This window comes from Lactuca saligna, chromosome 8, assembly GCF_052625555.1.
Source record: "Lactuca saligna cultivar CGN05327 chromosome 8, ASM5262555v1, whole genome shotgun sequence".
Lineage (NCBI taxonomy): Eukaryota > Viridiplantae > Streptophyta > Magnoliopsida > Asterales > Asteraceae > Lactuca > Lactuca saligna.
Window position 1 is genome coordinate 14,920,769 of NC_136424.1, and position 14,747 is coordinate 14,935,515.

The 14,747-nt window shown below is 41.0% G+C and overlaps 1 protein-coding gene across 1 annotated transcript; it reads left to right on the plus strand.

Annotated features, from left to right (window-relative positions):
- The first annotated feature begins 5,774 nt into the window (after window positions 1-5,774).
- Window positions 5,775-7,720, plus strand: LOC145008064 (glycerol-3-phosphate acyltransferase 5-like). The gene is made up of 2 exons (XM_078966686.1): window positions 5,775-6,519; window positions 6,630-7,720. Exons 1-2 carry the CDS (start codon window positions 5,965-5,967, stop codon window positions 7,575-7,577), a joined length of 1,503 nt encoding a protein of 500 aa, XP_078822812.1. The 5' UTR covers window positions 5,775-5,964; the 3' UTR covers window positions 7,578-7,720.
- Window positions 7,721-14,747: the final 7,027 nt, after the last annotated feature.

Sequence of the window (14,747 nt, forward strand, 5' to 3'; positions counted from 1 at the left end):
AAGACTCCCCTTATCTCTCTCTCTCTCTCTCTATGTCGTTGAAGTTTGGTGAATAGATCTAGAAGCGGAGAAGATGATGGGTGGCGGTTGCGTAGGTAGGTCTCCGGTGGTGAATGCCACCTACCTGAAAACCTCAAAGAAGATGAGGATTGTAATGGCGGTGAATGTCTCCATAGCTTGAAGCCAAAAACAGAAATGAGAAAGGCAGTGACCTGGGGTTTTGACTAAACGATTTTTAGATTCGAGGGTTCATCTCTACTGCGGCCTAATATTTGCAAACGTAAAGCCACCTCTATCGTCGAAGATTTGTCCATCTTCACTGGGGGACCACTGTCGACCCCAAGGCCGCCAGCGAATAGGGTTTTCAGCAAATCGTCGGAGACGTTAGTTTTGTTGTGACGATGATAACATCTCTAGGGGTTTTGCGAAGAGGTACAACTCCGCTGAAACAAGGGTTTTTTGAGGAAGAAGACCAGAGAGAGACAGAGAGACAAAGAGCTCCATAGATGTGAAGAAGATCAGGTGCAACTTCACCTATAATTATCTTATGCATCCCACAATCTATCTAATTATTCTTATGGGTTTAAATCTCTAGTTGTTCTTGATTTTGAGGTTGTAGATTAAAAATGTAATGTTTTATTTTCCAGATCAGGAAAAATATGTTTGTATTCATCAGATAATGATAGTAGTTCTTGAGTTTCAATTTATGTTGTTGTGGTGTTGGTGGTGATCGATGGTAGTAGTGGTTATCAATGACCAACGGAGGTGGTAGCAGTGGTTTTGATGGCGGACGGTGGTGGTGATAGCATAACCGGTAGTGGTATGAGAGGGGGAAGGGGTGGGGTAGGGATTAGGGTAGTAGTTTCATTTTTGTTTTATTTTTAACATGGGAATTGTAAAATATATTTAAATAAATAAATAAAAACTGAAAAAAAACAAAAAGTAAAGGAAAAATCTTCATTATAAAAAGCCCAAAGCAAATTAGACCAAATTCGCAACAAAATGGAAAGTTTAGACCTATTGTGCTAGTCCAAACATTTTCGAATCAAAGTGGCAATTTTCAGCTAACCACATGGACCATTGTTGCAGTTTTATCTAAATATTATATATTACAAATAACATTTATAAATATATAATAATCCAATAAAAAAATCAATCAGAAAAAAAAAGAAATTTAAAAATTAGTTAGAAAAAAAAGATAAAATTGCAAAAATGGTCCCAATAGTATGCAATTTTTTTGTTTTAGTCTAAACCATGACGTTTTTGGCTTCATGGTCATTTTGGACTAGTTTGTATGTGAAAATAGTCCCCCCGAAATTTGAAACGACTATAATATTCTTGGGGTATTTATTTTTTATTTTTCTTTCGTTATTTTAAAGTTAATATTTATTTATTTATTTGAAGAAAAAGTTAGTATAAAGAGTCTCCCTTAGTGAATTTAGTTGGGTTTTTTTCCATTGTCCTTTCTTAACATGAATGTAAAGGATCTCACAGATGTTTTCTGGTGGTTATTGTAGCTCTTTATACTTTAATGTTGTAAAAAGGTAACAAACATAAAAACAAGAAAAATAATTCTATGCAAATTGGTCCCAGTGTTCGTGTGGGTATGTATTTGATTTTATTTAGTACATTATCATTCTTATAGCTTTAGGAATACTACCTATTATTGTAATTTGTGTTAAGCGTTGAGTTGATGCGTAAAGTAAGTAACGTTTAGTGTTTGCTATCTTATTTTCATCATACTTAGCTGTTTCTTTCCTTGCAGATGGATGGCTTTGTGTTACCACCTTTCGAGTCAACTGAAATCTTGAAAGATAAGGGACTTATTTGGTAGTTAAAATATTTAGTTTTATATTAACCATCCTATAGTAAATATGTAATCATATGTTTAACAATTATGCATTACTTTTTGTTATTTAAGTGTAAAAAAGAAAGGTAGGGCAACACCTGATGTAGCCAATTTGCTTAATGAAGTGGAAGCTGATGACTTGGAACCTCAAGAGAATGGTTTGCTACTTTTAGAAAACGATAGAGGAACTGAAGAATTCCAAAGCGAATCTGAGGAGATTGATGAAGAACAGTTGCAAGATGATGAAGATGAAGAGCCAGTTTCTATGAAAAGAAAAGCCTCAATTAAACTTCAAAAATCGAAGTAAACATTATATCTTGTATACCTTTTGTCACATTTGTGAGCAGGTTTATATTTTATTTTCTCTCATCAATTCCTAATCCATCAACATTATATATTCTTATTAGGAGTATTATCATTATCTTGATTAGATTAATGTTAGATTTTCCTTTTGCAGTCAAGATTGTAGTTGGTTGCTTAGTACAAAAGATTTCCAATTATACCCCTTATACAGATTTGATCCGTGTGCCAGCTAAGCTTGAGAAAAGGACACGTTCATCATTTTCCTTTTCTTTAGAGAAAGAAAAACAACAGGTGTCCTATGGGAATTCACATTCCTTTTATTTTAAGAAGCGAAGTGCTGTCTGAATCACCACCTTATCAAGTGAGTGTGTAGTCACTTTCATCTTACACATAGATATGAAATATTTTATATAAATTACGTGCTATGTGTACATATATATATATATATATATATATATATATATATATATATATATATTGTCTGTTTATTTGAGATCTATGCTGTATGAAAGTTTTAAACTTCATTTTTCAGATATGAATTGTATATGTATTTTATATTTACAAATATGTTAGGTAAAATATAGGTAGATGAAATAGTTGATGTGTGATGAAAAAAAATGATGAGAGATCTCGACGTTAACAATGTTCCAGTCATTTAGCAAAGTATAGATGACGACCACAGACTTTTCTAGGAAGTCCAGTGGAACGCTTGCAGGCTCGCAACATGTAGGTGTTTATTTGAACTAAGTGTTCACTAGGTATACTCTATCCCCCTCATGGTTACCTTATTTGACATAAACTGCAGAGGTATCCCCTAAGCAGTGTTGTTACCCCGATGATGATCCTTAAGCTAGGTCCCTTTTATTAGATGCTTTAAGGACGTAAAGTGAGGATAATAAGAACGGGTAATCAGGGTTTGCTTGGTTTGATGAAACTAATAAAAACTTATTTATAGTGGTTTGAAAACCTTATATGCTCACCAGGCTCCCCAGCCTGACCCATTCAGTTTCTAGTATTACAGGTAGTGGCAAAATCATAGTTGGATGATCTGATGAGGGATTATGGATTTATAGATTAGTAGAAAATATATAAAATGTTGTAAAGGCATATATTGTATTCAAGGCCAATTTTGTTTTGCGGCCTATGATGTTTTGTTTATGCTTATGATATGTATTAATGTTGACATCCTAAGTTTTTTAATATCATGAAAATACATTTCTTTAAGAAATGCTTTGATAAATTTTTATCATATTTTTTTTTGGGAACAAATTCCGCAACACTTTTATTTAAAAGATTACTCATATTTTATTATAAAAACATAAACAAAATCGGTCTTTTCTGGCCGTGAAATTGGGAATGTCACAGTTGGTATCAGAGCATTAGTTTAAGTGAACTAGAAATTTGTAGGATTTCTAGACATAAACTTAAAATGCTAAGTGATGATCGTGAGTTGAGTGTCTAACATATTTTAGACACGAGCACTAGTTTATTTTAGGAAAGATGTCGAGTAGTTTTTGACATATTTTTTTTTCATGTTCCAAACTACATCTCACACACATAGGTGACACTGTGATGGGGGATTTACCTGTGTTCGACAAAATAATTAAGGTGAGGAAAGGAACACATGGTAAGGACTACTTTTCTTCTTATATCACTCACCCTTTGTAGGTTTGTTCACATACTCCTTAAAGCCATATTGGTGAGTAATGCTCAAATGCAACATTAATTGGTACTTTTCGACCAAAATGGTATGTGCATGTGGTGTTAGCCACTGATGAATGTGCATTTTCTGAGTCAGTAATAAGCAGGCATACTACAGAGGATTAATTTATTCCTAATTTCGTATTGACATTAAAGTTGTAATTGTGTTGCACCTTTTGATTACTCAGCTCAAACTCAATAGGCTAATGAGGTTATGTAAGGCTATAATTGTTGAATGTAACTTACACTTACCTAAAGCTATTTTTGCGACAATTGTGGAAGGAGGACAATATATAGTTTGTCTCTTGTGAAGTAGGATGTTTACTTTATTTCAACCATGAGTTTAGAACTGATTTTCTTATGTACATGACATGTTTTGGTGTGTTTAACCCCGTAAAGTGGGGTTATTTCCTAGTTATAAGTAAAGTTGAGAAGACTTTACAGACTATTTTTGTAAGTTGGATGGTTTTAAATAATCCATAAAAATGTAAGGGCCATACATGTAAAAAAAGTTGTACCTTGTGCATTTTAAGTAGAGACACTGTAATTACAATTTGTATCTAGTTTTTTAGCCAACCACACGTTGCGATGGATCCTATATATTTTTTAATTGAATTTAACAATTATATTGATAATAGACAGGTACCGTTGTAGTTGTTGATAATATATATATATATATATATATATATATATATATATATATATATATATATATATATATATATATATATAAGGTTAGTAGTATTGTATATACCGATCTTGCAACATGTATTTACAAAAAAGTAGTTTTTAGGCTAAAAAAAAGGTTAAAGGGCCACAAATGGTAAGGAAAAATAAGAAGAGTATCTATTGTGAAGAATGTGTAAGAACCATGGTTGTCAAAATCGTGATCATAATCGTAGGATCGTACGATCATAGGTATGAACAATGATTTGGATGATAAAATGATCGTATTTCGGGTAGGATCGTAGGATCGAGATCCGATCCTACCTTTCCTTGATTTTTTTTCTTTTTTTTACAAATGAAATTTTATTTACTAGTTTATATCTTTTATCTTTTACCAATCTACCATTTATCCATTTATCATTTTTTATTGTGATCTATGACTAATATTTTGAAGTTTTTATAACTTTTGAACGAAAAATTAAATGTTTGAAATAATTTTCATGATTAAATATTATAAATATTTCATTTTGTGGGATCTTAGAATCTCGATCCCGATCTTGCAAACCCAAAAACGATCTTAAGTAGAATCTCGATCTTGACAACGTTGATAAAAACATGTAGATTATAGGGTACAAAGCGAAAAGGAAAAGAAAAAAGATTCCAAATAATTTGATTACAACGGTAAAAAGTGAAACAAAGAAAGAAAAAGGATTGTAAATTGTTATGAATAGAATATGTAAGGGCTCGTTCCTTTAATTTGTTAAATATTGAATTGTTGTAGAAGAAAACAAATAAAGAAAGTGTGATATCCACTAATGTATTCCTTATTACTAAGTTATAATATAAGGAGTATTTTTAGCTATAGTGTTTTCACCTCACAAACCCAAGGTTGGTATTTGTATATATTTATAATTAATTGAAATAAATTTGGACAAACTTAAATTAAAAAAACTCATGAGTATGTAGCTGATTTTCCTATATATAGTTATAATAATAATAATAATAATAATAATAATAATAATAATAATGTTTGGGAATTAATTTGTTTTTAAATATTATGATCAGAAAGGAGGATGAAATATTTGGACGACTCAACTGGAGTTGTTGGGTTAAGTAACCCATATATTCACGTAGTATTCCTTAGTTTCTTTGATCTATAAAAATAGATCAACGATATTTCACACATCAGATAAAATAATATTAATCAAAGATTAGGAGAGGAAAATTCAAATATAAATTGGATCCCATTTGCCCTATTGAAGGTAGGTGTAAACTGATAAACGGCCTCATTCTTACATTACACAATAGTCAATCTACCTTCAACCTCCATCCATAAAGCCAACACACAAACTATTCTATCCATCTTCATCTTCATCTTCACTCAAACATTAACATTGATCCAAAATTAACTCAAAAGAAACAAACACAAAACAAAGAAAACGTCCATGGAGTCTGTGATCTCAGAGCTAGAAGGAACCCTTTTGAAGAACCATGATCCTTTCTCTTACTTCATGTTAGTAGCTTTCGAAGCCTCCGGCTTAATCCGGTTTGCATCCTTGTTACTATTCTGGCCGATCATCAAGTTACTCGATGCATGCGGGAAGCCTGACGTTGGCCTGAAGTTGGCCATCTTTCTTGCCACCGCCGGAGTTCCCATGTCAGAAATTGAATCGGTGGCGAGGGCAGTTCTACCCAAGTTTTACTTCGATGATCTTGATTTGGATGCTTGGAGGATTCTTAACATGTGTGATCGAAGGGTGGTTGTGACCAAAATGCCAAGGGTGATGGTTGAGCGTTTCGTGAAGGAGCATTTACGTGCTGATGAGGTTATCGGGACTGAGCTTGTGGTGAGCCGGTTTGGCTTCGCCACCGGTTTAGTTCAGGATTGTGGGTTCGGTTCATCTGTTTATGATCGTGTTTCAGCCATGTTTGAAGGTCAGCAACCAAGCTTAGGGATCGGAAAATGTCATTCTGGTTCTTCATTCTTGAACCTATGCAAGGTATGGAATATATAATACAAATTTTACGTATAGTTTAAGAAACATGAATTGTTTATTGATGAAACACATTACAAATAACATGCAAATGATGCGATTATGTTTTGTTGTAGGAACAAGTACGTGCACCGTATATTATCAAAGACTACCAGAAGCACAGAACCCACCAAGAACTCCGCCCGGTGCCGGTGATCTTTCACGATGGCCGCCTGGTCAAAAGGCCGACGCCTTCCACCGCTCTGCTCATCCTTATATGGATCCCACTAGGCGTCGTCCTAGCAATCATACGTATAATGATCGGCGTTTTGTTGCCAATGTGGGCTATTCCTTATGTGGCATGCATCTTCGGTTCCAAAGTCATAGTGAAAGGAGTCCCTCCACCACCACCGTCTGCTTCCAACGGCGGTGTTCTCTTTGTTTGCACCCATCGGAGTTTAATGGATCCGGTGGTTTTATCTACCGTCCTTCAACGGAGTATCCCCGCTGTCACCTACTCCATATCAAGATTATCCGAGATTCTATCGCCCATCCCCACCGTCCGTTTGACCCGAGTCCGCCATGTCGACGCTGACAGAATAAAAAAGGAGCTATCCAGAGGTGATCTTGTAGTTTGCCCAGAAGGTACAACTTGCAGAGAGCCCTTTTTGCTCCGGTTCAGTGCACTTTTCGCCGAACTAACAGACCGGATAGTTCCGGTGGCCATGAACTACCGGGTGGGGTTTTTCCATGCAACGACGGCAAAGGGTTGGAAAGGGTTAGACCCGATATTCTTTTTCATGAACCCTAGGCCGGTGTATGAGGTTACATTCTTGAACCAGTTGCCGGCGGAGGCTACTTGCTCGTCGGGAAAAAGCCCACACGACGTCGCAAATTACGTTCAAAGAATCTTGGCGGCGACGCTAGGGTTTGAGTGCACAAACTTTACAAGGAAAGACAAGTACAGAGTTCTTGCCGGAAATGATGGAACGGTGTCGTACACGACGGTGTTGGGCCGGATCCAGAAGATGGGAAAAACCGTGAGGAAGGTGGTGGGTACATTTAAACCGTTTATTTTTAATTAGTTGATGGTAATTAATAATATGATCATAATCGTGTGTTTTTTTACATGTAATAATCTTCCCTTTTTTTACTATTGTTCCTAAAGATTTTTTTGTATCTTATTTTTGCATAACAAAGTTTAATAATATTTGTGGATTGATGATTCTTTCTTGCATTATATGCATTTCATATAGTTTGTAATTAATCAGTAGTAAAAACTAAAAAGAGTTGAACCTAAATTGAATGTCTTCAAGAATCAAGAACAACTCTTAGAAAATATGGTCTTTAGAGTTTAGGGCCCGATATGCCCGGTCCACTGTAAACAATTTCTAACCTTCAAATTTGGGCCTTGAGCGACCTTAAGTGGCCTTCATTTTGGATTTATCTTCTTCTTTTTTTTTTTTTTTTTTTTTAATGTTCTTTTCTACTTTTCCAAAGATATTATTTAACACCTTTCGTCCTAGTAACTAGTGAAATGTCCGCTCGTTAGTTGGTGTTTTTCTGATTAACGTACTTGGTGCCAATTTTTATATAAAAGGGGATAATAACTTATAAGGTAATATAGTTTTGTTTTTGTATACATTTAGGTATTTATGTTTTTTTTTTAAAAACATATAATCATTGAATTTGTTTGGATTGTTCACAAAACATATTAGATCGGTTGATTTATGTTTTCCAGTTAATAATGTTTTGCTTTTTTACACATTTAATCACCTATGTTTTGTTTTGTACACATCTATCACTTATCATGTGTTTGATTTTTTCCAGAAGTTCATAAATCAAGTTCATGTGTTCAGCTAATAATAAAACTCAGTGTTCATGTGTTCATCTAATTACACTAAAGTTACTAAGTCCATATAGAGAATCAACTTTAATATATGATTAATTTTTTGTAATTAGTTATTTTTATTATTCAAATGTTGGCTAGGAGTTGTTAATAGAGTTATATCTTCTGACCCGATCACATAATTTTCGAAGTGGTGCGTCCAAACTTCATAATCCCGAGTGTATAAGATTGGAATCCTTGTCGTTGATCCAATATTGTTGGAGTTGTTGATTGGATTGGTTTGCGAATCATCCATAGACATTGTGATGAAGTTTGATCGATAACCTGTTTAAGATCAGACTTGTAATTTATCGTTAGAGTTAAATCGACAATTAATTAGATACGTCAATATGGAATGATGGCTCAATTAATATCAATCAATGCGGAAAAACCCTAATAATTTCTTCAACAGAGAGATGTGTATGAATTACACAGTCTCCTGCTCTGATACCAATTGTTGATAATTAATCTCTAGATCGCTTAGATCTTTCACAGGTATGTTGATAAAGAACAAACAAATTAATCATAATATGACTAAGAATATAGAATCAATATGAAGCTTATGATTCGAAAATAGTCACGCCTCATCAAAGCTCGATGAAGAACTTCCACTGTAGAGGCAAGCTAGGGTTTACAATACTTAATAAGAAAGATAATAAAAGCGTTACTGACTAATGATGTATGCATGCACCTTAAATACTAAATGCCGAGAGTAAAATAATGCACGGTTGGATAGGCCAAAACCGGCTACCAAAACTGGGCTAAGGACCGAGCCCATGACGCAACACTTATACAACCCAACAATCTCCCCCTTTGCGTTAAATGAGACAAGAGATTATTTTCTGTTGAGTAGGCTTCACTATCTTCACAACTTTGAACAGCCGAGGAATGATAGCAAGAAGAGTCTGCCGAAATTGAATACACCATCTCAGCATGTCAGTAAACAACTTCTTGTCGGCTGCTGAATTCTGATTACACCTCTGAATGATCTCTAAAATATGCTCCAAGCAAGTAGTTGAGAACAGGTGCTTGTCAATAAGAGCGAACAGACATTTTTGACATTCGCCCCTGACGAACATCACAGTGTGATACTGTGTGTCAATCTTTCCCTTGATCATTATGTTTATATCGCCAGCTCTTCCCATTGCTTTGATTGTTGGTCGCTTATGAATGGCAGATGCGATTTCTTGATCCATTTTCGCCACTTCATAAATGTAACAAACAAGCATTCGCTTGATGTGGTCTATAATCGGCTGATACTCCTGAGGATTTGACAGCAAAATGTTGTTGAGGAGTATCCAGTCGTGAGGATTGAGGTTCAATAGATCAGCCAGGGAGAAATTATGAACCGAGCCTTCAGAGCCTCAAGTCACTTTAAATTTGACGTTGATGAATTTCTCGGTTGAATAAGGCTTCAGTACCTTGACAGTAGTAATCTTTTGTGAACTCCAGATCAAGTACTGTGGCTAAGTGAACTCAAGATAAAACTCTAACAGATCCCGATCCACCTTCGGATCCGGAGAGGGGATGCCAGCAGTTGAGACGCATTGCGTGTCGTAAACGCGTGTCGTAATTGTGCGTCGTAAATGAGCATCGTAAATGCGCGTCGTCTATAGACAACACGCAAAAGCGCGTCGTCTCTCTTTATGACAGGGCCTTCCTTGACGCGCATTTGCGCGTCGTCTAAGCCTTTTACGACACGCAATGAGCGTCGTAAAAGGCTGTTTTTCTAATAATGGTGGTACTTCGATCGAGGCCGGTGGATGGCGATTCTGGAGAGGGGTCAGGTTCGGGATCATGTTTCGAGCCGGTAGATGAGGGGCTACGTGAATTCATCGCGTCAGAGATCACCAGAGGCATTCTTGAGTCGACCCCCATTCTCTTTGGGTCGATCAAGGAAAGGATTATGGAGTTGATGGAGGATCGCCTGCGGGCATTAGGAGTGATTTGGCATCTAGCCAGTCGGGATCTTGCACACTGTCCTTCAAGGACTTCAGGGGCAGTGGTGCGCCGGACTTCCATGGGGTGAAAGACCCTATTGCTGCCAGGCGATGGATTGCAGACATCGAGTCTGCACAGTTGACTAGCTTCTGCCCCGAGGGGTCGAAGGTAAGTTATGCAGCGGGGTGTTTACGGGACCGAGCCCGGGATTGGTGGGAGTCAGTGGGTGACTCATTGGGAGCCTCAAGTATCGAGGCTATGACCTGGTCGGACTTTGTGACCAGGTTCAGGGCAGAGTTTGCGCCGGCTGTCGAGCTTCAGCAGCTGGCCAGGGAGTTTCTGGATATGAGACAGACGACGGAGACTGTGGCGGAGATCACCGCCAAGTTCCGGGAGAGGGCTTCGTTGGTGCCCCAGTATGCTGGTGACGAGGATATGAGGAGGACTCGTTATCACGATATGCTTCTAGCTGACATCCGGGAGCATGTTAGCTTTTTGGCTTGCCCTACCTTGGACTCTATGATTGCTAGGGAGAGGGAGATGGAGATAGCTTTGGAGCACATCCGGAAACGGAAATTAGAGGAGGGACAGGCAGGAGGGGCTTCGGGGAAGAAGCCCAAGGGATCAGATGGTAGGCCGAAAGGCCAGTCAGGACCGGGCCGTTGCAGGAAGTGTGGCAGGCTGCACGAGGGGGCGTGCAGGATGGGATCATCAGGCTGCTACAAGTGCGGCAAGTCTGGGCACATCAGCAGGGATTGCACTGCTCCGGCAACAGTTATTCAGACATCAGAGTTGTTGTGTTTCCACTGCAACCAGAGGGGCCACAAGAAGGCCAATTACCCCCAGTTGATAGTTTCAACGCCGGTGAAGGCGCCAGCTCCAGCGACCTTGCGGATCGCGGATGGCCGGCAGGGCAAGGCAGAGGCTCCGGTGGTGAGGATCTGAGCATTCCAGTTGACTACCGAGGAGGCACGCACCGCACCTGATGTGGTGACGGGATCGTTCCATGTGAAAGGCATCCCAGTTCAGGTATTGTTCGATTCGGGTGCATCTCGATCGTTAGTTTCTCTTGCGCTTAGCAAGAGGTTTCATGAGACTTCAGGCGAGTTAGATTGCCCTTTAGAGGTAGAGATTGTTGATGATCGATCGGTGTGAGCATCGATGGTGTTTCGAGATTGCGTTCTGCGTTTGTTTGAGGAGCGTTACCTGGTAGACTTGGTTCCCATTCCATTGCGTGGGAACAAGGTGATTATTGGCATGGATTGGTTGAGCCCTAATGGGGCGGTGATAGACTGCGAGCAGCAGCTAGTGCGGGTCAGGACCCCAAGCAGGGGAGAGTTAGTGATTCATGGCGAGAGGCCGCAGTGTGGACCCACTGTATGTTTAGCATCGAGGGCTAGGCGCTATCTTCAGCAGGGATGCGCAGGATATGTCGCATATGTGATGGATACCCGGGAGGCGGGTAAGGCGATAGTAAGCGAGGTTCCGGTGGTTCGAGATTTTGCAGATGTTTTCCCAGAGGAGCTACCTAGGATACCTCCGGAGCGACAGGTGGAGTTCAGGATTGACCTTATCCCCGGTGCGACTCCGATAGCCAAAGCACCGTATCGGTTGGCTCCTCCCAAGATGCAGGAGTTGTCTACGCAGCTGCAGGAGCTGCTAGACAAGGGATTCATTCGTCCAAGCAGTTCGCCTTGGGGAGCCCCGATTTTATTTGTGAAGAAGAAGGATGGGTCGCATCGGATGTGTATAGATTACCGGGAGTTGAACAAGGTAATGGTGAAGAGCCGTTACCCACTCCCGAGGATTGATGACCTCTTTGACCAGCTTTAGGGAGCATCTTGGTTCTCCAAGATTGACTTGCGTTCGGGTTATCATCAGATGAGGGTCAGGGAGGAGGATACGCAGAAGACCGCGTTTCGGATGTGCTATGGCCACTATGAGTTTGTGGTGATGCCGTTTGGGCTCACCAATGCTCCTGCCGCGTTCATGGACCTCATGAACCGCGTTTGCAGACCGATGCTGGATCGGTCTGTGATAGTCTTTATCGATGACATCTTGGTTTATTCCAAGACTCAGGAGGAGCATGAGGAGCATCTGAGAGAGGTGTTGGAGGCCCTGGGGAGGGAGAGCTTGTATGCCAAGTTCTCCAAGTGTGAGTTCTGGTTGCGCGAGGTGCAATTTCTTGGACACCTCGTCAACCACAACGGGATTCTGGTCGATCCGGCCAAGGTCGAGGCCTTCATGAGATGGGAGATTCCGAAGTCTCCATCTGGGATTCGGAGTTGCCCGGGATTAGCGGGCTACTATAGGAGATTTATCCAGGATTTCTCCAAGATAGCTGTACCCCTGACGCGGCTGACGAACAAAGCCATGGTCTTTCGGTGGGGACCCGAGCAGCAGGCTGCATTTGAGACACTGAGACAGAGATTGTGCGAGGCGCCGATCTTAGCCCTGCCAGAGGGCGTAGAGGATTTTGTGGTTTACTGTGATGCGTCCATTTCAGGGTTGGGCGTAGTTCTGATGCAGAGGGGGCATGTCATTGCCTACGCTTCGAGGCAGCTCAAGCCTCACGAGGCGAACTACCCGACGCATGATTTGGAGTTAGGGGCTGTGGTTTTTGCCCTCAAGATTTGGCGACATTACCTCTACGGGGTTCGATGTACCATCTACACGGACCACAAGAGTCTGAGGTATCTCATGGATCAGCCGAATCTGAACATGAGGCAGCGTCGGTGGTTGGATGTGGTGAAGGATTATGATTGCGAGATCCTTTACCACCCGGGGAAGTCCAACGTGGTGGCTGATGCGCTTAGCCGCAAGGCAGCGCCGATCAGGGATGTTTGCATGAGGATGACCATAGTGACTCCCCTATTGGAGAGAATTCGGGAGGCTCAACAGGAGGCTATCAAGGAGGAGCATCGGAAGAGCGAGCGCGTGGTGGGTCAGGTGTCCTCCTTTGATTATGATACCCGAGGACTATTGATACTACACCGTAGGGTGTGGGTGCCGTATCACGGAGGCGTGCACCAAATTTTGATGGAGGAGGCGCACAAGTCCAGATTCTCTATTCATCCCGGGGCGACGAAGATGTATAGGGATCTTCGTCTGGATTATTGGTGGCCCTGCATGAAGCGGGGTGTGACATGGTACGTTGAGCGGTGCTTGACCTGCAGGAAGGTCAAGGCCGAACATCAAAGACCGCATGGTAAGATGCAGCCGTTGGACATTCCACTGTGGAAATGGGAAGATATCACAATGGATTTTATTACAAAGCTTCCCAGGATCGCGCGTGGAGTGGATTCGATTTGGGTCATCGTGGATCGACTGACCAAGAGTACTCACTTTATTCCGATTCAGGAGAGCATATCGGCCGAGAAATTGGCCGACATCTATATCAGGGAGATCGTGGCGCGGCACGGGGTGCCGGTATCGGTGATCTCGGACAGGGATGTGCGTTTTACTTCCAGGTTTTGGAAGAGATTTCATGACGAGTTGGGCACTCATTTGCATTTTAGCACCGCCTTTCACCCGCAGACGGATGGCCAGAGCGAGCGGACCATCCAAACTTTGGAGGATATGTTGCGGGCATGCGTGCTAGACTTCGGTGGTAGCTGGGATACCTATCTTCCCCTGGCCGAGTTCTCATACAACAACAGCTATCATGCGAGTATTGACCGTCCTCCTTTTGAGTTGTTGTACGGACGAAGGTGCACGACCCCGATATGTTGGGGTGAAGTTGGCCAGGGAGTCATGGGGAGCACCGAAGTGGTGCTCAAGACGACCAAGAGGATCCAGCAGGTCCGGAGTAGGCTTCAGACCGCTCAGAGCCGGCAGAAAAGTTACGCCGACTAGCGTCGATCCGACTTGGAGTTCCAAGTCGGGGATATGGTTCTCCTGAAGATGTCGCCTTGGAAAGGCGTCATTCGATTCAGGAAGCGGGGCAAGTTGGGCCCGAGATTCATCGGACCGTTCAGGGTTGTAGCCCGGGTGGGCAAGGTGGCGTATAGGCTGGATCTGCCAGCCGAGCTCAGCCAGATCCACAACACTTTCCATGTTTCTCAGCTGCGGAAGTGCCTAGTGGACGATTCAGTGGTAGTGTCGTTAGAGGATATTCAGGTTGATGACAGCCTAAATTACATTGAGCGCCCAGTCGCAATCCTCGACAGGAAGTCGAAGGATTTGAGGAAAAAGAGGTTGGAGCTAGTGAAGGTGCAATGGCAGCACCGCATGGGTTCGGAATGGACTTGGGAGTTGGTGGACGAGATGATGTAGCATTACCCCGAGCTGTTTCAGGATCGAGCAGCATACTTCGAGGATGAAGCCTAAAATAAGTGGGGGAGATTTGTAGCACCTGGTTCCTGGTATGTAAATCTTATTTGAGTATTTTCCATTTTTTAGCCTTGGACTCGGCGAGTCATAGATC

Bases quoted from the DNA above. Each gene is read 5' to 3' on its own strand.
- LOC145008064 (XM_078966686.1), top strand. From the start codon at position 5,965: ATGGAGTCTGTGATCTCAGAGCTAGAAGGAACCCTTTTGAAGAACCAT. The intron at 6,520-6,629 runs GTATGGAATATA...GTTTTGTTGTAG, and splicing joins CATTCTTGAACCTATGCAAG to GAACAAGTACGTGCACCGTA.